Below are 24,922 nucleotides of genomic sequence, written 5' to 3' on the forward strand. Positions count from 1 at the left end.
GGGAAGGAGCCTGACACCAGCCCCATTTGGGGCCCAACACCAGCCCTGTTTGGGACCTGCCATCCCCCTGCAGGTGGGACAGCCAAGGAGCTGGGTCCTGCTCTTTGCCTCGCTTTGCATTCCGTACTCCACCTCCCCAAAAGCACTGGCATTTCGTTGGAAAATAAGCAAAGCAGGGAGCTGAAACGCAGCCTCGTTTATTCACCAGACACCAGCAAGCGGGTGCTGTGTTGGTTGATACCTGGCTGTGTGCCTGTGCCCCACTCTGCCTGGGCAGCGCCGCCACTGCAGGGCCAGCAGCGAGGCTGTGCCCTCCTTCCCTCCTGGATGCGTTTGGGTATCAGCTACGGCTTGTTTTGGGAAGGAGACGTGTTGGGAAGGAGAGCTGGGTGCGATCCTCTTCCCTCGTGTGCACCCGGAGAAGCCGTGAGATGAAACCTCCCCGTGAGGCATCCTCGCGCTGGCCCCGTGCTCCGCTCGCAGCCGTTTCCCCCTGGGAAGGGGGCAGCCGGCCAGCCCCACGTGCTGTGGCTCCGTCATGTCGGGCTGGGAAGCGTCTCGGCTCTGAAAGCTGGGTTACGAGAAGCTCAGCGAAATGGGTGAGGCTGCAGAGCGCCCTGTGAGGAGAGGAGCCGTGCTGGTGCAGCCTGCCGGGCCGTCGCTCTGCGCCCAGACGAAGCCCCGGGTTGTAAATAAACCCCTGGGATGTGGGGTTGGAGAGGAGTGGGGAGAAGGGAGGCTGCAGGGGCCACCGGGACCAGCTGTGGGCACCAAGGGGCCTTTGGCACCACTGGGGGGCAACTGGAGCCAGCTAGGACCTCACTGGGCTGACTGGAAACACACTGGGGATGCAGTGGGGACACGTTGGCACCACACTGGGGCTGACTGGGATCACACTGGGCTGACTGGGGCTGTGCTGGGCTGACTGGGACCGCACTGAGGACGCATTGGCACCACACTGAGGTGACTGGGATCATACTGGGCTGACTGGGATCACACCGGGGTGACTGGGATCATGCTGGGGCTGACTGGGATCACACTGGGATTACACTGGGGCTGACTGGGGCTGTGCTGGGCTGACTGGGACTGCACTGGGGACACGCTGGGGACGCATTGGCATCGCACTGAGGCTGACTGGGATCATGCTGGGGCTGACTGGGATCACACTGGGGTCACACTGGGCTGACTGGGGCTGTGCTGGGCTGACTGGGACCGCACTGGGGATGCACTGGGGCTGACTGGGATCACACTGGGGCCGACTGGAGCCCCCTCCTCCCCGCAGGGCCGCCACAGCGGCGACCACCACGGCCCCCCTTGCACCGCCCCGCCCTTCCCCTTTCCACCAATGAGGAGCGGGCCGGGAGGTGCCAATCACCCGGCTGGGCCAACCGGAGCGCCGCGGGGGCGGGCCCTGGGCTGAGGCAAAGTTGCCGGGCGGCTGCGGAGCCGCTCAGGGGCAGCGCGGGGTCCGCCGGCCCCTCACGGCCGCACCTCACGGCCCCTTCACGGCCCCTTCACGGCCCCTTCACGGCCTCCTCCCCGCCTCCCCTCACGGCCATGGCGTGCGCCCAGCTGCTGGCCATGTGCCTGCTGCCGGCCAAGGCCGGCTCCGTGCCGCACCGGGAGCCGCTGCCCATCTTCCACGACGTGAGTAGCGGCGCCGGGGAGCGGGCCCCGTGCGGCCGAGGGGGGTGAGGGGCGTGTGGGGGAGCGGGACGGAGCCGGGCCGGGCCGGGCCTCAGCCCCGCAGCTTGCCGGGGGGGGGTTTAACGCCTTTTAACGCCTTTTAACGCCTTTTAACGCCTTTTAACGCCTCCCCGGGCGGCTCTCTGCGGCTGGCCGGCTCCCAGCCGTGCTCCGTCCCGGGCATCGCCCCCGCCCTGGGCACGGCCTCCGCTGCCGGCACCTGCGAGAGCCCCGAGGTGCGGAGCTGCCTCCCCGGAGCCGTGGGGATGGGGCCGGGGGGCTGCGGCTCGCTGGGTACCGCCGGGGGCACCCAGCAGGGCCTGGGGAGCTGCAGGAAGGGCTGGGAGCAGCTCCTGGGGCTTCCCCGCTGATGCTCGTGGCGGGGAGAGCTCCCGGGGGCTTCTGCTGTGGTGAAGGTTCAGAGGAAGAGGTGACAGAGGGGGCCAGGTGAGAGAAAAGCCGGCTGTGCCTGCCTGGGTGTGCCAGGTTGTGTCAGGCCGGCTCTAATGAGCCAGGTCAGCTCTCCTGGTCAGCGCTCCGGCATTCGGCACTGCTGGGAGCTGCTCACATCCCGGGGAGGTGAGGAGGAGGAGGAGGAGGGGGGGGGGGGCTTTATCTGATGCCTCGCTGTGGGTGCTGTGCGAGCCGCAGCGCTGCCGTTGCAGTTCTTTCTCTGCAGACATCCCAAGCCTCTGGGACGTTTGGCCCCCAGGCTGGACCCCGGAGCTCGCTCGCTTTCCTCTCTGCGTGCCAGAGACTGAGCAGAGCCGCCTGGGCAGCCAGCCGTGAGCACAGCGCTTTCACCCCGCTGTCCCCTCCCTGCAGCCAGCCTGGCCCTGGCTGAGTGTCCGGGAGCTGGGGTTGCTTCCAGTCCTGCATGCAGGGGTAAGCCTGTGACATCCTTCCTTCCCAGGGCTGGGGGGCTTGGGAAGTGTTGGGTTGGTGCTTCCTCCATCGTTCTCAGCCTGTCTGCCGTCGCAGGCACTGAGTGGGGTGCGGCTGCTTGGGCACAGGGACAAAGGGACAGAGACGTCTCTCTCTCAGGCTTGCAGCAGCGTTCCTGCATTTCTGGAGCTGCCAGCTGCCCTGAATGTGACTGAGGATTGAGGCAGGGCTCCCCAGCAGCCCACGCAGACCTGTTCCCACTCCCAGGCTGAGTCCCTCTCACTGTCCCCAGCATCACCTGGTCTCAGGGGACATGGGGCAGGTGCTGCCCCCTCTCGCAGGGCTCTGGTGGCTCTGCTTCCCAGCTGAGCTGAACTCAGGTAGGAAGCGCAGCCCCGAGAGCCCCGGTGGCAGCAGATGCACCAGCAGACCCTTTAGCCTGGAGAAACCTTTGCTTTAAAACCCGGAGAAATCCCCAGCGTGTGGGAGCTGCAGGTTTCTGTACTTAGCTCTAGCGAGGAAGCTCTGGAGCGTGCCGTGGGAGCCCTGATGGGCGTCCACAGAGCTCCCTGCTCTACTTTCATGCAGGAAGGCAGCCTGGCCCTGCTGGAGGCTGGCACCCTGCAGGTACGTTACCTAACGCTGGGCAGCTCAGGGCAGCGCCTCCAGAGGAGCCTGCTTTGCTCAGAAGAGCATCCTCCGAGGCATCCCTGCCTGTTTTTGGCCATGGGGATGGACCGGAGAGTTCCCTGCTGGGACCAGCATCAGAAAATCCTCTGCCCGGTTGCAAGGGAGCAGCATCTTTGGGAACAGGATTCTGGTTTCAGCTGTCTTTGCCTCTGTGCAGTTATCATGAGCACCTCAGCAGCTGACTGCGGGCTGAGCCCTCAAACGGTGCAGCAAAAGCATCAGCAGGGAGCAGGGGGTGCAGGGGCAGCTCAGCAGGGACGGGGCCTCCTGCAGCCAGGAGCAGAGCAGGTCTGGGGCACTTTGATCAGCGGCTTCTACTTTGCAGCTGCTTGGAAAAGAACCTAGCACAGTTTGCCTTCCCTCTTTCCTGCCTTTTTTTTCATTCCTGATCTTTCTTCAGACCTGGAAGGGATGGCTGAAAAGAAAGTTGTTACACAACTTGCTGTTGTCAGCTCTGCTAGGATGTGCTAGCCAAAGCCTGTGCTGCGCTGTCTGCGAGATGTTCCCAGGCTGCAGAAACCGTGCTGTTCCTCCCCAGCCACCAAACCTGCAGAGAGCTGCTGGTGAGCAGGGAGGGAGGAAGGGACGAGGAGCCCCAGCTTTCTGCTGGGCCATGGGCAGGAGAGTCGGGTCGAGACACGGCACTGGAGCAGCCCTCAAACTGCTCTGGGGCTGAATTCGATACAGATGGATGAATGAATGAATTAATTGCACTGGAGGGGGTTCACGTGTCCAGGTGTCCCAGGCAGAAGGACTGCAGGGGGTGGTTGCACTGCTCAGGGCAAGAGCTGCCCGTCAGTGCTGAGGGCTGAAGTGTCGGCGGTGATGCTCGAAGTGTTTCCATTGTGGGCGTTTTTTTGCTCAATGTCCTTTCATTGAAAGGATCTGAACAATTCAACACCTCCCATCACAAGTCAGTAGCAAAGCCGCAGCGATGCCCTTTCTCCTCTGTCCCCCTCTGTTCTCTAAAAGATGCTCTGAGCAAGTGCTGGGCCCGCTCAGGCAGCAGCGGGTGTGCTGGGAGCTGTGTGTGGCGGAGCAGAGGGATGGTTTTCGTCATTTACAAAGGGAAATCTCCCCCAGACCGGCGTGTGCAGCGCTGTCCTTCCCAGCCCCGGTAACGCGGGCTCCTGCGGGGCCCGGAGGTCTCCCCGCGGTGGCTGGGGAGGGCCGGCAGCTGGCTCGCTCGCTGTTGAGCCGCGCCGCTCTTCCTGCCGCCTCTCAACCCCGTTGTGTTTTTTCCCTTTCAGATTTTCCGGCGAGCCGACAAGAACGGTGAGTGCTTTGTTCTGCCGCCACCTCCCCCTTGCAGCCTGGCTCCGGGCGAAGCAGCAGCCCTTCCCCGCCGAGGGGCTCGCTGCAAGAGCAAAGGATGAAGGCAGGCAGCTCTCTGCCTGGAACAAAAACGCCTTTCTGCTCTGCCTGCTGGAGGAAACGCCGGCCAGGGGCTGGGAGGGGGCTCCCCAGCCTCACTGCCTGCATGTCATGGGGGGCAGAGCCTCCTGGTGCTGGGTGCTGCTCGGTGGGGCCAGCAGCGGGAGGGAGGGCAGAGCAGGCTGTGCAGCACGGCTGGCCGGGCTCCGGCAGGCTTTTTCTCCACCCCTTGCAGGACTGTTTGGGTCTCTGCCCCCTGTTTGGGTGACCTGCTGGAGTCCCTGGTGTCTGAGAGTTGGGCTCTGTTATATTTGACACCTGGAAACCGGCAAGTCCAACGTCACAAGGCATTTCTTTGAGCCTTCCTCCCACTGGGCTCTTCTGCGAGATTGCAGATTCCAGGAGCCACTTTTATTGCAGAGCAGAATGCAGCTCGGGAGCTGAAGTTCTCCACACATGGGAAAGGGGAAGCTCATGAGTCAACCGAGAGATTTTCTTTCCCTTGAAGATCTGACACCATCCTCACCGTTCTGTGTATAATAGCTCTGTGCTGGGGAGAGCTAAATGGAAAGCCTGCCTGGAAAGTCACTGAAGTACAGAGTGTCTGGATGTGTTTCTGAAAATGCTGCAAAGAGATCTTTTGGAAGGGTTGGAGTGGCTGAAATGCCTGCCCGGCAGCACCCGCGCTGCTTGCCAGCCTTCCTAGGTGTTTGGTGGGGATGCTCTGGCTGGTGGGACATGCTTTCAATGAGATCTCTGCTCTAATTATTATGCACAACACGCCCAACCATCCCACGCTGCTGGTAAAGAGGCTGCTGGGAGGATGGCTGGGGCTTGTACGCGTCTTTCTGCAGATATATAATTATTCTTCCCTTTTGTTTAAATGCAGATGATGGGAAACTGTCATTTGAGGAGTTCAAGAACTATTTCGCTGATGGGATCCTGAGCTCGGAGGAGCTGTGGGAGTTGTTCAGTGGCATTGACAGGCGTCATTCAGAGTAAGTACCACGGTGGTGCAGAGGAGAGGAGATGAAGGAGGATATAAAACTGCCTGACTGTAGATGGAGGACGTTTGGAGGCGGGTGCAATAAATAGTCAGGGTGAGATAAACCTACCTCTTGTAACACGCAGATGTTAAAACCCATTAAACACCGGGTACAAGTATTGCTGGTGAGAGAAGCCAGACATTTTGAGAACAGGCGTTATCAGATTTACTGTAGTGCTATAAAAGCAAGCAGCCATTTAAAATCACATTATGTTGGTTTGAAAAACGTATTCCAGAAATACACAGCCCTACGGAGCAGGTTGTGTATCTGCAGGAGGAGCATGTGGTGGTGTGAGGACGAGGAACAGACAGCTATCTCGGCGGTTGCTGACACAGGGAACTCGTTTTCACTTATGTAAGAACTTCTTTCCACCAGAAATGGGCCTTATGAGTGTCGGTGTAACTGTGAATTTAGGCCAGCTTCTTTAAAAACAGAAATGAATTGCACTTAGCTCTTGGTTGCTGTAGATTGGGGCTACCCAGAGAAATCTGTTGGGCTTTCTAGAGAAATCTGCTGGGCTTGGCTGGCTTTGTCCCAGTCTTTCAGAGATCAGCGTGGCCTCGCTGGGGATCCTCTGCCCTGCCTGCTGCTGAAACCAAGGGTGTTTTGGCCCTGGGAGGAGCCGGCCTTTGATTGTCTGTCTCGTTGGGCTCGTTGGATGCAGGCAGCAGGAGGTGCCCTGCCAACACCTCCTCGTCCTCCTGGAGGCCCCAGGGGTTTAGCAGAGAGCCATCACCTCGGTGTGAACGCTCCTTCCATCGAGCTTCACTTTGGGGTGACTTTGACCACTGGAAGCAGACTGCACGGAGCAGGGGCTTTACCTGGATGCCAAACATCTCCTGGTTCCCTGCTGTGTTCCAGTCGGGTTCCTCCACCTGTCCTGAGCGACAGAACAGGGCTGTCAGAAGGCACACGAGTGGCACCACGGAGCCTTGCTAACGCCGCCACAGCCCGCGGCAGCTCTGCCCAACCTCAGCCCCTCTGCTTGGGGTTGGGCAGGGCGCTGAGGCACCCTCCCAGCTGGCTGGGGCGTGTGGCAGCAGGTGCCAGGCCAGCCCTGAGCTGCCCCGTGGGCTCTGTGCCCCCGTGCCCCCAGCAGCACGCCCTCTCCAAGCGCCGTGCGTGGCCCTGGCTGCAGCGGTGCTCCCTGCATGACGGCGCGGTAGCTATGACAACGTGGCAGCGTTGAGCTGGTGACATCTATTAGCAGGGCATGACCACTTTGGTTTTGATCCCTTTTTGCTGTGAAGAACAGAAGGGACCTCGCAGACAGAGCTGGTTTCCAAATTTGTGTGTTCTGGGACTTCAAGGCGGCGTAGGAGGCCCCCAGCCCCGCGAGGACGCTCTCGTTTCTGTGGGAGCAGGCTGGAAGCCCCGGCCGTGAGGCTGTTTCAGGGATGCTCCCCGTTCCTGTCCCAGGCTGGTACGTGACCCACACGCAGGGAATGGTGTGAGCAGCTGCGAGAGGGATGGATTTGGGGTTGTGGCTGCAGGGAGCTGTGTACAATCGCTCCAACCTGACCCGCAGCTGGTGAAGGAGGAGGGGGGGGCATGTCCTGGAGCAGGAGCCTGGCTCTTACTGCCTGCTGAGAGGCATCTTGTCCCCTGCAGACACGTTTCTCAGAGTGCTGTCATCCTGACCGGGAGCTGTGTGCCCGCCAGGCTCAGGGACTTCAAGACAGGCTTGTCCCCAGGGAGATCCTGCCCAGAGGCTGCCGTGTCTCCCCTGGGCCACCCCCACTGGTGTCACACACAGCACGGCCTGCCAGGAGTCGGTGTCAGCTCTTGCTCCAGGCTGGGTTTGGCCTTGCGCTGATCCGTGGCATTTGCTGCCACACGCATGGCACAGAGACTGCCTGGGGCAGGCAAGCAGCCTTGGCTCTGGGCAGCCTCGGGATGCGTCGGGTGGTTCATCTTTTCGCTGAGCTTGCCAATTCTTCAGGGCTGTAACGGGTTGTGCTCTGTGTTTGTGTAAAGAGGGGACCAAAAAGCGTACACAAGGCTGTGTGCAGAGCCACTGCACAGCATGGGTGGCAGAAATCAGGCAGCGTTTGGTGTGCTGGACCAAAGAGAGCTTCCTGTGGCTCTGTGTCTGGAGCTGGGCTTTGTCATTCGTGTTTGGGGTGCTCAGGGGGACCTTCCCCTTAGGGCAAACTCGTGGCTCCTGAGGGCTGTGCTTGTACCCCGGCCGTCCCCTCAGCAGAACCCTCCTCCAGGGCTGCCTGCTTGCTCTGTGCTTGCAGGGACCCGGTATTTTGGAGGACTGGGTGGAACTTGCCACTGGATCCAAGAGTTGCTGCCTAAGGACACCAAGAGATGCCCAAGAGCGCGGTTCTGTGAGCCAAGTTTCTTTACACTCCCGAGCTCTTCCTGGCCTCTCAGAGCAGTTTGCTGTCCCAAGGAGGGCTGAGGGAGTTTCCCCTGTGGTGTGTGGTGTTGCTGGGCACCTGAGCCAGCACCGTGCCTGCCTGCAGTGCTGCCTGCTGCTGGCTCAGTGCTGGGGACAGCAGCAGGGGATCCTGGCCTTCGCGTCAGGTCTGCCCTGCCCTGGAGGTGCTGGAAAACCCCCGGCGTGGTGCTTGTCTGCACCACTGCTTGTGGAGGGGCTGTGAGCACGGGGAAGGACGCAAGGAGAGCCAAGCTGTGCTGGGCCAGGGCTCTGCCAGTATCTTTCTGCCACCAGCGTGCACAGAAGGTGTTTAACAAGGCCACGTAGGAAGCACCTTTACCCTCACAGCTTCTAGTGGCTGTTGGTTTGGAACTTTCTTGACCAGACCACCAGCTCCCGGAGTTCTCTGCTCCACAAATCTGTCTAATTTTGTTCTAAAACCGTTTAGGCTTTTGGCTTCGACCACATAGGCTGCAAGTGAGTTCCACAGTGGGGCTGTGTAGCATAAACTGATTTTCCTTCGGCGTGTTTTAATGCTGGTGTTTGCCAACCGTGTGGGACACTCTGCAGGTCGTTATGAGAGGCACTGCGAGGTGCTCAGTGAAGCCTTCTCCCTGCAGATGCTGTGATTGCTTTGGGCTTTATGGAAGGAAAAAATGTTCCATTACTGAGCAGAGCACATTCAAACAGTCTGCTTGTGTCTGAAATCAAAGGCTCAAGGAGCAGCGGTGGGAAGAGACCTTCAGAAGGCTCCAGGTCAACCTGCTGCCGGTGTGCTGCTTAAGCGTGAGTTCAGCACAGGCATGGTCAGCTCTGCAAACATGCCCGGCGTTCTCCTTTCATGCCCCGGAGCTTTTCTGGTGATGGGACAGCTTCAGCACTAAGCCAGTGGCTGGGTCTGGCCGTGAGGGTGCTGTGTTCATCAGGTCGGGGTTGAAAGGATTGTTTTCTTGTCAGTGCCAGCCTGACCGAAGGAGACACAGCAACAGAGATTTTTACACCCAGACGTTATCCGTGCCTGAGTAATGGAGTGCTGCCCAGACACATCCCGACTCTCTTTCATCACTGCGAGACTGCATCTGCTCCTCTGGCTCACAGAGCTGACATCTGTGAAGATTAATATTTTAGAGGTCTCGTACATTATTCGTTCTCCATCCAGAGAGGCCGTAGCACCACGCTTTCCTCCCCTCTCCTCTGTCCTTCCCGTCAGGTCGTGCTCCACCTCCTGTTTGTTCTGGCGCTGGGGCAGGGTGCTGGCAGCCCGTGTGTTTAGCCACCTCCGTAAGGTTTGGTTCTATTCTGAGCTGGTGGAATAAAAGCTGAGGTGTAACCCGGCATGTCTTCGGTGGTCTGGGTGGTGGGAATAGTAAAGCTCGTCAGAACGTTCCCTGTAACGTCTCTGAATCCAAAACGTTTGAATGATTTTGTTTAAAATTTTATATTTCCCCATGAGACTTCTTTTTCCTGCAGTTCTCAAAATTATTCCATTTTGGCTTTAAAATATCTCCTTATATGAATTCTTTGACATTTAAAAGATGATGTTCCACGTTGAAACCAAACGCAACTTCTCTTTGTGATTGGGTCCAACCGCCAGGTTCGCTGTTTGGTTTTGCTTGTCAGAAAGCACAGTGCTCAATCTGGCGCTGGAGCAGAACAGAAAGCTGCGTCTCCCAGGGAGAAGGCGTTTTCATCCACCACAACTTCTGGGAGAGGAAAGACAAACGTTTTGGGAAGGGGTGAAAAAGCTCCGCTGCCGCAGAAGGGCCTTGGGAGAACCAACACGCGGCTCGCAGCCTCCCCGGGCCTCTCTGCGGCAGCCCCCAGCCCGGGCTCCGCGTCCTCTCCTAGGGGGCAGCGTCGCAGAGACCCCGCTCCGAAGGTGTCAGCACCGAGCTGCGAGGTGTGCAGCTGGGCGCTCGCTGCTCTTGGCGTCAGCTGCTGCAATCTGCCCCGGGAGGTGTCATGTAGTCCCCATGGAGCTTTCTGTCCTGCATCTCCTGGGAATGGTTAGAAAAATGAGGGTCAGAAAATCCTCCTTTGGGTGAGAGGGAGCGGTCAGGTGGGAGTGACAGGAGGCTGGGTACGGGCTGCTGGGAGCCTGAGGCTTTGAGCTTGAGCCACAAGTGAAAGATTTTGGGTTTCAGTAGAAGCACTGACCTTCTACTTTAAAAACAAACATAATCTCAGAGGAAATAACCTCAGTCCTTTGGTGCCGTGGAAGAATGGTTGTGTAAACTGTCCTCCTGTCTTTGGTCACATCCTCAGTGTCACAGCATCAGCCAGTCTTTCAGCTCCGGAGAGCAACTGCACCGCCTGAGAGAGCGGTGTGAGGGTTTGGGAGCCAGACCTGTGATCACAGCGGAGGTTTCCAACCTGAGCATTAAATGATAAAAAATAAATAAAAAAATCCCATCTGCGTTGCTGAAGCTGATTGATGTTTTCTTGCATAAATTCCAGGCGCATTCTGACAAAATCCTAACAACATAATGATGACAAGATCCTCCATCATCAGTTCAAGCTTAATTACAGTTAATCAGAGGTTTGAGCACAGTCAAAATAGAGCGATGTGGAAATGCGGAGCGTCTCAGGATAAGCGCTTTGGAGACAGAGGGTGCCTCTGCGGTGCCAGGGGAGGGCAGAGGGAGGGGCAGAGGGAAGTCTCTTGCACCCTTGCAGTCCTGCGAAGGGCTCAGGATTAGGCCCGCAGGATCTCTGCGTTAGCTCCTCCTGCTTTCTGGTGTGACAGAGCTGCTGGTGGCGTTACAACAATGCTGTTGGCACCGATGCTTTTGTGCTGCGCTCTGTTCAGACCGAGCCACGTTGTGCCCCAGGAGCTGATGTTTCAGCACTGAGCTGGGAAGAGCCGGGTGTGATTCTGCACTTGTGTGGGCAGGGGCAGGGGGGGCAGGACCCGGGAAGAGGCTGGGAAGGGAGTGGGAATCCTGCTGCAAGAGGCTGGGTTTGCCACGGGATCTTGGTGATGGGCTCAGCGTTTACTCCTTCAGTGTTCTAGTGATTAATTAGTTACTGTTCGCTTTACATAGCGAAAAGAGAAGCTACAAAGAGCTACCAGCAGGCTCTGGCCTCTCCTTCCAAGCCGCAGCGTGCGTGCTGCCAGCAGCTCTCTGACACACGGGCACCTGGATGCCCAGGTTGGGGTCTGGGCAGTGCTCTCAGCTGGCGGCCCCTTCTCATTCCTGCTGGAACTTTTCCCAGCTCCAGGTTCTTACTGGGGACAGACGCAGATGCCGGGGTAATGTACATGCTAGGTATGTGCCTGCGTTTTGCTAACGTGGGTCCACATCTCTGCTTTGGCAGGCTGTGCCTATTTCTTGGACGGGGACCAGTGGCTGCAGTTACTCCTCTGGGGCACGGGTGCTGCGGTGCGTGCCGAGCCTCTTGTGCCGCTGCAGCAGCAGGGCACTTCAGTGGCTCTGCAGGCTCCAGGCAGCTTTCAGGATTATGTGGAACAAATTAAGAAGGAGCAGGACGTTTTTGCAATGTAAATTTATGCTTCAAACCCCAGTCCTCCTTGCGGAGCTGTGGTTGGATGCACGGAGCTGCTTAGAGATGGGATCAGCAAAGTTTGACAGAGTGGAATTGGCAGATGAAGGGGCGTTGGTTTTGTTGATTATCTGTGTAGTTTCTCAAGGGAAATGCTATTTTTTATTCTCATCAAACACTGTCTGCAGTGCCAGGACAGTGCACCAGATCCCCGCCTTAGTCAGCTCCTACAGTAGGTGTTTGAAGCAGAGGAGCCAAATCCCACCCCAAATCCCACCCCAAAACTCTCCCGTGCCTAAGCAGGGGGCTGCATCCCGCTGCCAGGGGGCTGTGGGGACCCCTCACACCCACAGGGGTTGGGTTTGCTTCTCAGGTGCAGCTGCTTTAACACATCTAGCTGCTGTTCCTCGCCACCCAGTACTTCCTCTCCCAGCACCCCAAATTTGGGTTCTCCAGGAAGTTGTAGGTGGGGAGCATCCTCCCAGGTCAGTGCCCTCCCCTGGGACACCCGCTCACCGCCAGTCCCCTGGCCTCTGGTGGCTGTGCGAGCTCCGGGGTGCCCCAGCGGACGGCTCTGCTTGCAGTAGAAGCGGTGCCGAGGTGTTGTGTGCCCTGTGAGGAGTGGGCAAACCTAAAATTTGAGCTGTCAGATCAGAAACGAGAGGCTTCGTGGGTGGCCTTGCCCAGCAGGATTTGCACGTTTTGTTAATTTGAAGCACTGCGTGGTGTTGAACCGTGCAGTGGAAGCTCAGCAGGAAGGCAGACCCAGGACCATCCCTGGCAGCGCTCACGCGAGCAGCGGGGCCGCGTCCTCGTGCTTGGAGCCCAGCGAGCTGCAGGCAGCTCCAGGTCCTCTGCACGTGATGGAGCTCCAACGTTTAAAAATCTCCTTCGTGCTGCCTTCCACTTTCCCGATGAGAAATACAAATGGCTGCAGACACTGAGGGGATTCTGAGACCAGAATTCCTGGAGGGGAGGCTGATGTGAGTGAACGCCGCCCTGGGGCATTTTCCCTGGAGGCCGTGCCGGTGATGCGAGGCATCGCAGGCAGCCCTGCCTCAGCAAACCTCTGCTTCAGCCCGCAGTCCCCTCCCGACAGCCGGTAGGTGTTTCTTGGTGCTTCCTCCTCCCTCTCCACCCCAGCTGTGCCTTTGTTAGCACGAGGAAGGAGCTCAGCCCTCTGCCTGCACTGCTTGCTGGGCCTCGCAGAGCTGCGGGCATGGGGTGATGGGGCTGGGCTGGGGGCTGGGGGCTGTTCTGCCACGACCCCGTTGGCACTAACGGGACGGCCTCCCTGCCTACCTGGACCTGCTGGCTTTTCTGCAGGATTCCTGCCTTACCTGGCTTCAGGGAGGCTCGGGGATCTGACCAGCTTTCCAGCGTGTGTGTTTTGTTCTTTTCTTTATCACGTTTGCTGTCTGCAGGTCCTGTGGAGCTCCAACCCTTGCAGGAGGCCAGGAGAGGGCCTGCTGCCATGCGGAGAGGATGGGGCTGAGGCAGGAGGGGGATGTCCTCGCTGAGCACGTTGTGACCTGGGGGGAAAGAGGTGCTGCAGCAGCAGCTCTTGGGTCTTGTCAGGTCCAGGAGCTCTTTATTTTAAAAACAGAGCTTTTAAAACCGCACTGGGGGGCTCCAGGCAAGCCTCCGAGACCCTGCTCACCACAGCTCTTTCTCCCAGCCCAGCCCCACCATCTAACAGGTGTTTTTTTTTTTTTTTTCTTGCAGCAACGTGGACACAGAGAAGCTGTGTGGTAAGTCGGCCGACCTTCCTGCTCGGGGTGGGCTTTGTCTCCTGCGGGTCCGCAGCGGGGTTTGTGCCCACCTGGGCAGGGCAGGGCAGGGCTGGGTGGCTCAGGGGCTCTGCCCCTGTGTCTGAATCCCTCCGGGAGGGTGTCCCAGGGCATCTGTGCTTTCCTCTAGGGAGGAGAGGTTTTGTCAGGGGAGTAGAGGGCTCTCCTGCTGCCAGGCAGGAGGTGTGACCCCTGGGAGAGGGACGACGGGAGTGCCCCGAGCAGTGCTGGGGGCAGCTGGCACAGGGGAGGCTGGGAAGGAGCTGCTCTGGGAGCTCACTGTGGTCTTCTCTCCCATTTTAGATTATTTCTCAGCGTATCTTGGAGAGTACAGGAACGTGCTTTCTGCTCTGGAAACGCTCAACTCTGCTGTCCTGGCAGCCATGGACAAAACCAAGCTGGTAAGGACGGGGCAGGAGGGCGATGGGGCAGCCGGGGGGTACCAGAGCTGTGGTGAGCTCAGCTCCTCGTTCAGTGTTATCCTTGGGCTGCAGGGGCCGTAACCGCGGTGCCTCCCGGGTGCAGCGGGTTGCCTGCAGCAGGGAGATGTGAGGTGGGTGGGCTACACGAGGGTCGGTCCTGCTGCGGGCAGCTGGAGCTCCTCGCAGCCCGTGCTCCTGCCCGCGGGGACAGGAGTTGCTGCAGGGACAGGGAAAGTGCCAAACGGTCAGAAGGAAAGGAACGGTGAAATTCACTGCCTGCCGGCTCCGTGCTGTGCCCATCCCTGCTGCGAATGCCTTCCCCCCTCCTGCAGCTCGCGCCGACGGGAGGCAGATCTGAGGCTGCTAATTAGGCCGAGCAGCGTCCTGCCTCGCGAGCCTTCCTGCACACTGCGGGGCAGGGGCTGTGGCACCCAGCACTGCAGCTGACATACAGCTGTGGGAAGAGCTGCAACCCCCGTGGGTACGAGGGTCTTGTTCGCATCTGGAGCCTGTAAAATGGCTCAGCTTTGTGTCTGGCACCTCCTTTGTGCTGCGCTTGGCCAAAAGGCCGTTCGTGAGGCTCTGGCAGGCAGCAGGTGAGGCTCTGTGCTGTCCTAGTGCTGCTGCGGGCAGCAGAGCCAGCGTGGCCCTGCCCAGCAGGGCGGCCACAGCTCTCTGCTGGCTCTTCCTGACTTCGGTAAGAATCACCTCAGTTCCAGGCAGGGCGAGTGAAGCACCCACAGCTCGAGCTGTCCTGAACCTCACGGGAGGAAGTTTGGACTGAAATTTTCCACGTACCTGCTGGGAGCTGTGTGCTGCTGGGGGAGTTAGGGCAAGGCTGAGTCAGCCATGGCAAGGAAAGTGAATGGGGAAGATGGGCAGCTGCCCGCTGAGCAGAGAGACGAGGAGGGCCGGTCCTGCTGCTGGCTCTGCTGAGCAGCCTCAGTGGTGTTTGCATCTCTGTGAAGTCACCGGGGATGCTGCCCCCCGAACCTCCCTCTGGCTGTATCCAGCCTCAGCAGCGTCTCCCTGTACAAGTTTATTAAAAGGTAGAATGATTCATCTGGAGGAAGCCGTGCTTTATTTGAGTTCTTTTCTGCCTTATTTCTATATTTATTTATTTTAGTAACGAGTTCATTGTATATTCATGCGTTTCTCCAAAGTACAGCACAATTACTGTCTGCTGCGCAGTGCTGGCGTGATGTATTCATTCACTTAATGCTTCCTGGTGTAAACATCCCAGAGAGCTCCGTTATAATTACACATCGCTCTGCAGCCGTGTTCAGCACGTACCTTGAACTAATCATTTTCTTAAATTAACTTCTCATTTTTATCTCCTGGCCCTTTCCTTGGGCTTGAGGAAAGACAAAACAACCTGTGCTGGGCTTCTTGTTTAAGTTACAAGACCTTGGATGCAGCTGCTAGGAAATGGGGCTGGGCAGGGACTTCTGGCAAGGGGGAAGCCGGTTTCCCCTACTGAAACAGATTTCTGTGGGGTTGTTTTCCCACCTGTGGTGGCTCTGCCCAGAGCTAGGAAGAGGAGGACAGGGCGGGCAGGCACTTGCAGCACCACTCTCACCGGTGGCTCAGCCCTGAACTCCTGGGTGCCCCGGGGCAGGTGCTGACCCTCCCGGGGTGCTGCTCCCTGCACTTCCTCGCTCAGCCAGGCTCCGCACCAGGGAGGAGGCAGGAGAAGGGCAATGCTGTGGCTCTGTAGCCACGGCTTGTGCTGGAGCTGTGGGAAATCTGTCGCTGCTGGAGGCTGGCAGAGAGAAAATGCTGCTTTCTTACCTGCTGTGACCTGGATGCATACCCATGTTTGTATTTCCAGGTGGGGATTGGTCGTGGGCTATTCTGGGATTATAGGGTTGGATGGGAAGGTTTTAGACAAAGCTCACACCGCTCAGAGCCAGAGCAGAGGGCAGAGGTTTCCCATCTTACGTGCCTGCCTGCCAGTTCTGTTAATTCAGACCTCCCTAACGGCCCCGGGGCTGAGGACCAAGAGCTGCGGTTTGGCAGAGGAAACCTCACCCTGGAGGTTGTGCTGGAGGCAGAGCAGCACCGGGAGCTGAGCAGGCTGGATGGGATCTGCCCACTGGCGTGGCCCTCTCCATGAAGCTCTGCTTACACAGCAGGGCTGCGGGGTCAGCAGAAGATAATTTTCAGTCCCTGCCTGGTTTTCCCCGGGCTGTATTTAAGAGAGCTTCCCGTGGTGCCCAAGGAGGCAGCGATACCCCTGCCAGCTAGAGGAAGAAGGGCACGTGGAGTGTGACCTGGGGCTCACCAGTTAAACCATGGCACCTCCTGCTTAGAGCACCATCTGCCTCCAGCTCCTTCCTTCTGCTGCCGGAGGGCTGCTCTCCCCTGCACCCTCCAGGCACTTACTGTGCAGCTGTAGAAGGTCTCGTGTACGTACGAGCCCACTTTACAAGATGAAAACCAAACAGAGCATGAGATGCTTTGTTAGCAGAAGGAAAGCACGCCTCACGGGAGCTGTGCTTGGCACGCTCAGACGGCGCTAGGACAGTGCTGCAGCAGGTGAGGCAGGGAAACACAGAAACCAGAGCTCGGGGGGGGCACACTGAGGCCGTGCTGGGAGCCGTGGTTTGGAGCGGTGCCACTGGAAGGACTTCCAGTGTCCGGGATTCCCACCTCTGCTGGCGTGGCTCAGAGAGGGCTCGGTGCCCTCTGCCAGGCTGCTCGGTCCTGTGCCCGTAGCACACCTTGCTGCCCCAGCAGCCTGCAAAGCGTGGGGAGTGGAGGCCAGGTTGATCCTCACCGCCTCCGAGGCTGCAGTTCCTGCAGGAAACGGTGTTTGTGCGGGCAGCAAACCTGCACGTCGCTTCTTGTGGGTCCACGGCTGGCAGAACGAAAACAAATTGTCAGTGGGTTGTGCCCATTCTTCAGTGCCGAAAACGTGGCGAAGGAAGATGCCTCTTCAAGAAGAGGTGCTTTTTTTTTCATTTTTTACCAAATTCCATCATTTCCTTATGCATTTTTAAAATACAACTGCTGCTAGCTATGCTAAATATGCTAAATGCACCTTTTTCTGTGGCTCCACTTTGCGGTTACAGTGTCATAGTTTCAGAGTAAGGAGCAGACTATGGAAATACCTCGGGAAGCAGTCTGATATTTCTCTCAGGAACCCAAGTGCTAGAATCTTCTCGTTCCCCAGCTTGCCATCGCTGCACGCTAAGCTATAAATACCTCTCCAAGTCAGATGCTCTTACGTCTCCATTGGCAGGAATTCTGTGTTCACCTATTCCGTTCTGTGAACACCATCATAGGAAACTAATAAAACCCTGCAAAGCACAATTGCAGCAGCTCTTGGCAGCTTGGGGATTTTCGGTTGGGTCAACAGAGCAGAAATACCTCTCTGCAACCAGAAGAACTCCTCTTGTGTCTGCCGAGTTATTTACAGCTTTCCAGGAGTCTTTGCCGTCAGCAAGAAACGCGGTGTGCTCGCTGAGACACAACCTTATGGAGACTGTTTCTGGGGGGCTGGCGCTGCTGGCTGCAGTACCTGACGGGTTTTGCTCTGCCCCCAAGGTGCAGCTGAAGCAGAGAGGAGTGTATTTGCAGTCACTTCATTCCCTCCCCCGGCATGCAACCACCCAGGTTGGTGCAGAGGAGGGAAATAGAGTTTGAAGGGCACTGAGATGCCTCCCGTGACCCGAATGCAGGGCGCACGGCGCTTGGTGCTGAGCGCGGGGGCTGGAGGTGCTGGGTGAAGGAGGGCTGCCCGGCCTCGGAGGGGTCTCACAGGGCAGACGTGCCCCAGGCTGGGGACTGCTGCTTCCTGCTGCGTTCCTGAGAGCTCTGCGGGGCTCCTGAGGAGCTATTTCCAGCCTTCTCTCTGCTGGTGGGCTGAGCAAGGCGCGGGAGGGAGCTGCCTTGTTGGTGCAATGCCCGTCTGAAACACCAGCGCGTCCCCATGGGACCCGGCTTTGCCTGTGCAAAGTGGTTGGAGGTGCCTGGGAGGAGCTCTGGGAAGGGGTCAGCGTGGGCTGGAGCCTCCAGAAACATCAGGCAGGAGCCTGAGCTCTCCTCTGAGCTCGTGTGCAGCTGAGGGTGAGCTTGTGGGGGCAGCCCAGGCCTCTCAGCATGAGGCACCCAGCACGGGATCTCCCTGGGGGTGTTGCCACCTTCCCAGCGCTGTTCCAGGCAGGGGGAATCACTTCCCCCGAGCCAGGCCAGGCAGCAGGGGTTTCTCTTTCGCAGAGCTGCAGGAGGATCGGGTCTCCTTCGGGCTGCTGCGTGCGCTTTGGGAGCAGACAGCCCAGGCTGTGCCAGCCCCCGCCTGCGGGGAGATGCTGGGGTAGGGACAGAGGCACTGTGGTAAAAGGGCTCTCCCTGCAGAGAGAGGGGCAGGGGCAGCAAATTCAGCCCAGTTCCATCCTGGAAACAAAACGGACCGTGCCATTAAAAAATAAAAGGTGGATGGAAACCGACACCCAGCACAGGCTGCGCTGAGAGCTGCCTGCTCACCTGGGTGGGGAGCAGGGGGCTGTCGGCGCTCTGCAGACGAGCATCCTCACCACTTCCAAGGCCGGGAGCTGGCGTCCCTGTAACCCTGCAAGGACACGTCCCCAAACGGAGCTGTTCCCAGCAGCTGTTTGCAGCTTCAGGTGGGATGCCTGCTGCCTTCGGATGTGCCTGTGCATTGGGGTAATTATGGCAACGGCTTCGTTTCTCCCACGCAGGTGTTGAGCCTGTCCCCCGGGACAGGGGCTGCCGGCTCCGTGCCACCCCTGTCCCCCAGAGACGCTGCCTTTGAGCCCCAGCCCGAGGAGCGGGGCGGCCCCAGGTGGGGCCTGGGCCTTGCACCGCGATTTTGGCACCGGCGTTGAGAGTTTCAGTCCAAGTGCTTTTACGCAGAACTTCTGGAATTTGGGATCCTCGGTTCTTCTGCCTGTTGGAGAGAAAACAGGATAGGAATTGGAAGTATTTGACCTTAATAAAGCAGTCGCATCACTGGAGGCTGTCTTAGAGAGGGGAGAGGGAGCTCGCAGTGCCTGGCGCAGGGGTGGCAGCCTGGCTCTTGCGGTGGTGGGGGTGGCTCAGGTCCGGTCTGCCTGGTGGTGTCCTCGAGGAAAGGGGTGGTCCCCTGCTGCTGGATGTTCCTGCAGAGCAGCCAGCCCTCCTGCATCAGGTGGAGACTCCCTCCGTGGCCTCCCACCACCCAGCCGTGTCTCTGGGGATGCTCACAGCACTGCCCAGTGGCTTCTCTGTCCCTCAAGTCTTAAACGCTGGGCACAGGGGCTGGCCTCAGGGTGCTGGCAGCACTCCCCAGCTGCTCCCCTTGGCCTCCTCCTTACCTTGCCTGGCCGTGTGCTGAGCTGAGGCACCTCGCTAAAGGCACAGCAAGGAGCAGGGAGCTCTCATGACAGTGCAGTGAGATCTGCCCGCTGCCCAGAGCGCCCAGCACACCTTTGAGCCAAAACCTCCAGCAGTCAGCTCAGGTTTCTGCTTTTCATCAGCTCATGCTCTGTACCCGGTGCCGAGCTGCTGTGGTGTCAAGGTGAGGAGCCCCCTCCTGGGGCAGAGTTGCTGTCCTACAGCACCCTGTAACCTCAGCTCATCCCTCCTGCCCCCTCGGGGCTCCTGCTGCGCTGGCTGCTGTGTGCAGGCAGGGAATTCGTCCGTTCTCCCCAGCTCCCCTGTGCCTCCCTGCACCCTCCTCTCACGACAGATCCCGCTGCACCTCCTCATCCTGCTGCAAAGCCCCTGCCCTGCCCCGAGCCTGCCCGCTGGCACCAGCAGCTGGGGACTTGTGTCTGTAAGGGCACAGCCCCGTGCAGGTGTGTGAGGGAGCCGAGACGCAGGAGGCACCTGACCTTTCCTCCCCCCTTCCCCGCAGAGGTACGAGACCTCCTCCAAGACGGAGCAGTTCCTGACCCGCTTCCTGCTGCGGGAGACCATGCACCAGCTGCAGTCCCTGCAGGGCTCGCTCGAGTGCGCCGTGGACACCATGGAGGAGCAGGCGGGGAGGGAGAGGTAACGGGGCCCTGGGGGGACAGCGGGGAGCAGGATCTGCCCTTTGCAGCCTCAGCTGGCCCCGCTGAGGACTGGCTCCGGCTGCCCTGTTGTGTTTCATTCCTTCAGGAAGGACGTGAAGAAGTCGGAGAGCTCCGTGGGGCTGAGGTCAGGGAGGCGCTGTGGGCGCAGAGGGCAGAAGAACGTCTGCCTGTCCCCGACGGACCCCTACTCCGGGATGCTGACCACAGGTACCACCGCCCGGCCAGCCTGGGGCTGTGTGCTTGGGACCTTGTCTGCTGTGGGGTCGGGCCCGGTGTTCCCAGAAACAACAGCCCTGGCTGTGGCAGGCTTTCATGTGTCTCCTGGGCAGTGGGGAGAGTTTCAGGAGAAAATAAGTTTCTTGCTTTCGGAGTTCAGAAGCTTTTGCAGTTTTCTGAGCTTGCAGCGAGCCTTCTGCCTTCCCCTGCGCAGGCATTTGTGTCGAAGCTGACAGCCAGTGGATGGCCCAGATCAGCAGGCTCCAGCAGCTCATCGAGAAACTGGAGTGCAAGGTGCGTGGCACAGGGGGGCTGGGGCCGGGCCCACCTCACAGCGAGCTGTGCTGGGCTGGGGGTGCCTCTCGTTTGGCTTTGTTCCAAACTCCCTGCAGTTAACGATGGCTTTGTGAAATGCAGAGCCCACGCCTGGAGCCCCTGAAGGAGGACGCAGCGAGCAAAGGAAGGGATGAGGTCAGTCGTGGTCCCAGCTCCCTGCCCAGTGACTGGGGAGCACGCGGGTTGCCTCTTGCACACCTCCGTGCTCCGGGACGGGTCACCTGCGTTTGCTGCCTCTGCTCTGGGTGGGCTCCTTGCCCAAGGCTCACGTGGCTTCTTCGGGGGCTTGTGGGTGCTCACAAGCAGTCCGAGGAAGGCAGCCCCCTGCTCGGGAGGGCCCAGACCTCCAGGCTTCTCTCCAAGCCCCTGCAGGCCGTGCACGGCCCCAGCAGAAAGCCCCCAGGGCCCAAGTTCCCCTGTGGGCTGGCAGCGGACACGGGGACATGCAGCAGTCCCTGAGCAGGGCGCTGTCACCAGGTGGAGCACAAACCCCTGGGCTGTGCAGGCTCAGTCTGCTGTAACGGGGACGTGCCCAGCTCGGAAGAGGATGGGTTGTGGTCTTGGATCTGTCCCGGTGGGGCCAGCCCCGTGCTCGTCACCTCCCCGTGCTGCAGCAGGGTGGGAGCAGGGCAGGCAAGGGGACGGCTCTGCCTGCGGTGCCCCCCCGCTGACCGCCTGTCCCCGCAGCACATCCTGGTGGCCAAGAGGCAGATCTCGGTGGCCAAGAGCAGCGTGGAGGAGTTCCGCCAGGCCTTCAGGTCCTACACCGAGGTCACCGCCGGGCAGAGCAGCTGCCTGCAGTAAGTGGGGCAGGGGGCAGGGCTTGCCCAGAAATGGGGGGCCCCATCAGGGTCATAAGGGCAGACCCGGGGAGAGGGGCCCTGGCTTGGCTTCTCCCCTGTGCCAGCCCTGAGCAGTGAGCAGGGCACAGCCCCTCGTCCCCCATGCTGGGCACAGTGGCACAGGGGTGGGCTGGGCAAGGGATGGGGGGGTTACACCCACAGGAACGGGGGTGGTGTGCGCGTGTCAGAGGGTGCAGCACTGCTCCTGCACTGGAGGACTTGAGAGGAAGGGGGAGAAGCCAGGGGAGAGCTCTTGTCACAGCACCGCCTTATTTAAAACGTGTGCACGGCTGGGGGGGAGCATCCGGGCCCACCTAGAGCTGCCCCCCCCGTGCGAGACCAAGGCTCAGCACCACTGCAGAGCCGGGGCAGGGCTGAGGATGGAGCCCCAGGTTGGGTGCCGTGGCGCAGCGCTGCCAGGCGCCCCTGGAGATCGCGCAGCTGCGCGTGGAGAGCCCCTCTCCTCCTCCTCCCACGGGAGGCTTCAAGGCACTCGCGGAGGGAGATGTTCGTCCTGTTCCCATTTCAAGTGTCATCTTTCAGCTCTTCAGCTCCAACCGTACAAAACTGCATTTTCGGGCCAAACAAAAGGAAGCTCCTTGTTTTGACGTGTGGCAGAGAGGAGGATATTTTTTCTCTGGAGCTGACGGGCTTGCCTGGCGTGAGAGCTGCCCGTGTGGCAGCCGGGCTCCCCGGGTGGGCAGAGCTGGGCTGAGCGACAGGAGCTGGTTCGGGTGCAGGGTCCCCGGGAGCAGCCAGCGGCTGCGGCTGTGCCCAGAGGTCCCTGCTGCCCCTGGGGGTCCCGGTGTGGGGCCGGCGGGTGGATCTGCGCCCCTCGCCCCCAGGTGGCCCCAGCTCAGGGTCGCTCCTGTTCCCACAGCGTGTCTGCCTGCAAGCTGACGGACGAGGCCTGCTTCATCCTCTACGAATTCTGGCAGGATGTGACTTCGTGGAGGAGGTTGGAGGCTTTCCTGCTGCGTGGTGGTGGTGGCGGGTCCGGGTGCTCGTAGACATGCTGGGGGGTGGCTGAAGGGGCTCCCTTGGGACTCCACGGTGGCCCCGCTCGCCCCCTTCTTGCACAGCCTGTGCTGCTGCTGGCACTGCCCTGCCTGGCACGGAGCCCCAGGGGCATTTGCAGTGGAGATGGGGATGGAAGCCCAGGCAGGGGTGGGGAGCGGGGCAGAACGGGACATTGTGCTCTGGGCAGCACCGTCCCCCTGCGCCGGGGCACAAAAATGCTCCTACAACAGAGGGGCATGAGCTAGCCCTGCCCCTGGGGCTGGAGCAGGACAGCCTCCTCGCCCCGTGCTGCCCTGACCCTGCCCGCTGCCTTACAGCCACTTGCAGTCCAGCTACAGCAAGAGCTTCCAGCGCGCCATCATCAGCCTGCTGGAGTCCCCGGAGCTGCTGACCACGATGCTCTTCCCAGGTGAGCGGGGCACGAGGTGCCGGCCGTGCTGTGCTGCTGCTCTGAGGGTGAGCAGGCACCTCGTCTCACTCCGGGGCAGAAAATCGGCTTGGGGGTCACTGAAATCATGTTTTCTAGCATGTTCTCTGGCCTGGATAACCAAGCAGCTGGGAGCATGTCCCAGATGGCAGCTGTGCTGAGTCCCACTGATAGCAGCCTGAGCCCTGGCTCGAGCACGCTTCACGCCTCAATTTTCTTCCCCAGCTCCCTGAAACCTCTCTGCAAAGCGCTGCCCCTCCCGGGCCTCTCACAGTGGCTGTGTCCCAGCTTCATTTTGAAGGCTGAGTGGTGCAGAGGCAGGGGGGAGCCAGTCAGGGAAGATGCGTGTTCCCTGGGGCAGCAGCAGGAACCTGACCAAGAAGTAAGGAACGGGGGGAGCGTAGAGAGAGACAAGACCACATCGAGCTCCAGCTGAGGGTCTCTTGGGTTTCCTGGCACCACCCGTGGCGGTGGGTTCTGGTGCTCCAGAGCCCGCTGCCTACAGGGGAGCATCAGCTCCTGCTGAGCAGGGGCAGGGGCAGATCCTAGCTCTCCATCACCCCCAGCTTCCCCCAAACCCCCGTGTGATGCCCTCCTGCCTGCCGCCACCCCCTCAGCCCTCTCCCGTCTCTCCCCAGCATCCTGGTGGATCATGAACAACAACTGACCCCGGCGACCAGCAGCTCCCCGGACGCAGCTGGCAGGCAGAAGGACGCAGAGCCCCCTGCACAGCCACCGCCGTCGCTCGCGTTTGTCACCTCCACCTCCCTGCCCTGCGGCCCCTGCCTCGTGCTCGCCTCCCGCAGCCTGGGGGCTGCCCGCCCCTCTGCTCTGGCAGTTTGCCCCTTCTGCTCGTTTCGCGTGATTTATTTATTCCTCTTCCTCCTGGTGCCCAGGACAGCGTGCAGGGAGGGGCTGGGGGACGTGGCATGGCAAGGGTGGCTCTGGCCCGCTGTCACAGCCCCGTCCCTCACCCCTCAGAGCCACCCTTGGGGGAGCAGTGGTTTTGTCCGGGGAGCTGGGCTGGCTTGTGCTGTGAAGAGTGTTTTATAGGAGAAAAAAAAAAAAAAAAGATTCAGCAAAGGCAAGCGGAGTGTGTTTCTGGACAGGACTGCCAGCCGCAGCCCGCACAGCCAGTGCTGGGGTTTGGGGCAGGGTGGGTGCACCTCCCCTGCGCCTGCCCCCCCTTTGTCCTGCAGCTGAGGGACCCAAACCCAGACCGGCACCAGAGGCTGGGGCTGTTCAGCTGAACGCCCAGCGGGGCAGCTCGGGGCGTGCAAGGAGCCAGGAGAGCCCCTGGGGCTGGAGCAGCACAAAGACGGCCCCAGCTCATCCTCGCCTTGCAGAGCCAGGAGCTGCTGTGCGTGGTGTGGAGCTGGTGGCACCCAGGGCAAAGGGGGCTGGGCAGCGCTGCCACAGAGCGGTGCGAAGGACGGGGGCTCCCTGCAGGGGTCGGGGTCAGGAGGAGCAGTGCAGAGGCTGGGAGCTGCCCGCCAGCACCCTGCCACGGTGCCACAGGGGGGGCACCAAAGCCAGGGTGGGCCCTGGAGGGTGGCAGCAAGCAGGGGCTCCCTGCGTGGGACAGGTGCAGGAGGGGACCCAGCTCATCCCTGGCCACAGAGCTGGGGTTGGGAGAGAGTTGGCCCCAGCTGCCAGCTCCTGGTTAACTTGGCTCCTGCAGGGCCCGGGGCCGCGTGCAGCCACCCCCAGGAACACATCCCTGGTTCCTGGCCTGGGAAGTTCCACCCAAGCTCCGGGGCCCCCCAGCTGCCAGGACACCCCCAGCCATGGGCAGTGCTGTGCCTTGTCCCTGAGTCCCGCATTTATTTCAGGAGGGTGAGGGCACTGCTGGGATGCTCCCTGCTGCTTCTCTGAGCCCCCCGCACCCCGAGAAGCCAGGCTTGGGGGTTCCCCCACTGCCCCCCAGGTGCTGGGGAGCAGGCAGCAAGGGGTTGGCACTGCAAGCTCCTCCCCCAGCATGCCGCAGGCTCCTCTGTGCCCCAAATCAACAACGTGCTCAAAAAAAAAACACAGTTCAATGCAAAGGGAAAGAGACCCAAAGTTCCCCAGTACCTGACTGGCGTCCAGCTCTGCCTGCGCCCCTGCAGAACCCCAGGCAGCTGCCCGGGCCCCGCCGCAAAGCATCGGTCCTTCAAGGAAAGAGGCCTGAGGAGCTGTACGATGAATATAGTCTTTTTATTGACTACTTTTGAGTAGAACAAACTAAATACATCTGTAACAGTTTGGGTTCCTTTATACAGTACATTAAATAAGT

General features: G+C 60.1%; 1 protein-coding gene across 1 annotated transcript; it reads left to right on the forward strand.

The window, feature by feature from the left end:
• The first annotated feature begins 1,420 nt into the window (after positions 1 to 1,420).
• NECAB3 (N-terminal EF-hand calcium binding protein 3) lies at positions 1,421 to 24,755 on the forward strand. Its single transcript, XM_084296851.1, has 13 exons — positions 1,421 to 1,647; positions 4,512 to 4,536; positions 5,525 to 5,633; positions 13,300 to 13,325; positions 13,668 to 13,765; positions 19,647 to 19,783; positions 19,892 to 20,013; positions 20,237 to 20,316; positions 20,440 to 20,493; positions 21,046 to 21,158; positions 22,081 to 22,158; positions 22,538 to 22,629; positions 23,286 to 24,755. Exons 1-13 carry the CDS (start codon positions 1,558 to 1,560, stop codon positions 23,312 to 23,314), a joined length of 1,053 nt encoding a protein of 350 aa, XP_084152977.1. The 5' UTR covers positions 1,421 to 1,557; the 3' UTR covers positions 23,315 to 24,755.
• The last annotated feature ends 167 nt before the right edge of the window (positions 24,756 to 24,922 follow it).

This window comes from Netta rufina (genome assembly GCF_964035555.1).
Source record: "Netta rufina genome assembly, chromosome: 16".
Taxonomy (NCBI): domain Eukaryota; kingdom Metazoa; phylum Chordata; class Aves; order Anseriformes; family Anatidae; genus Netta; species Netta rufina.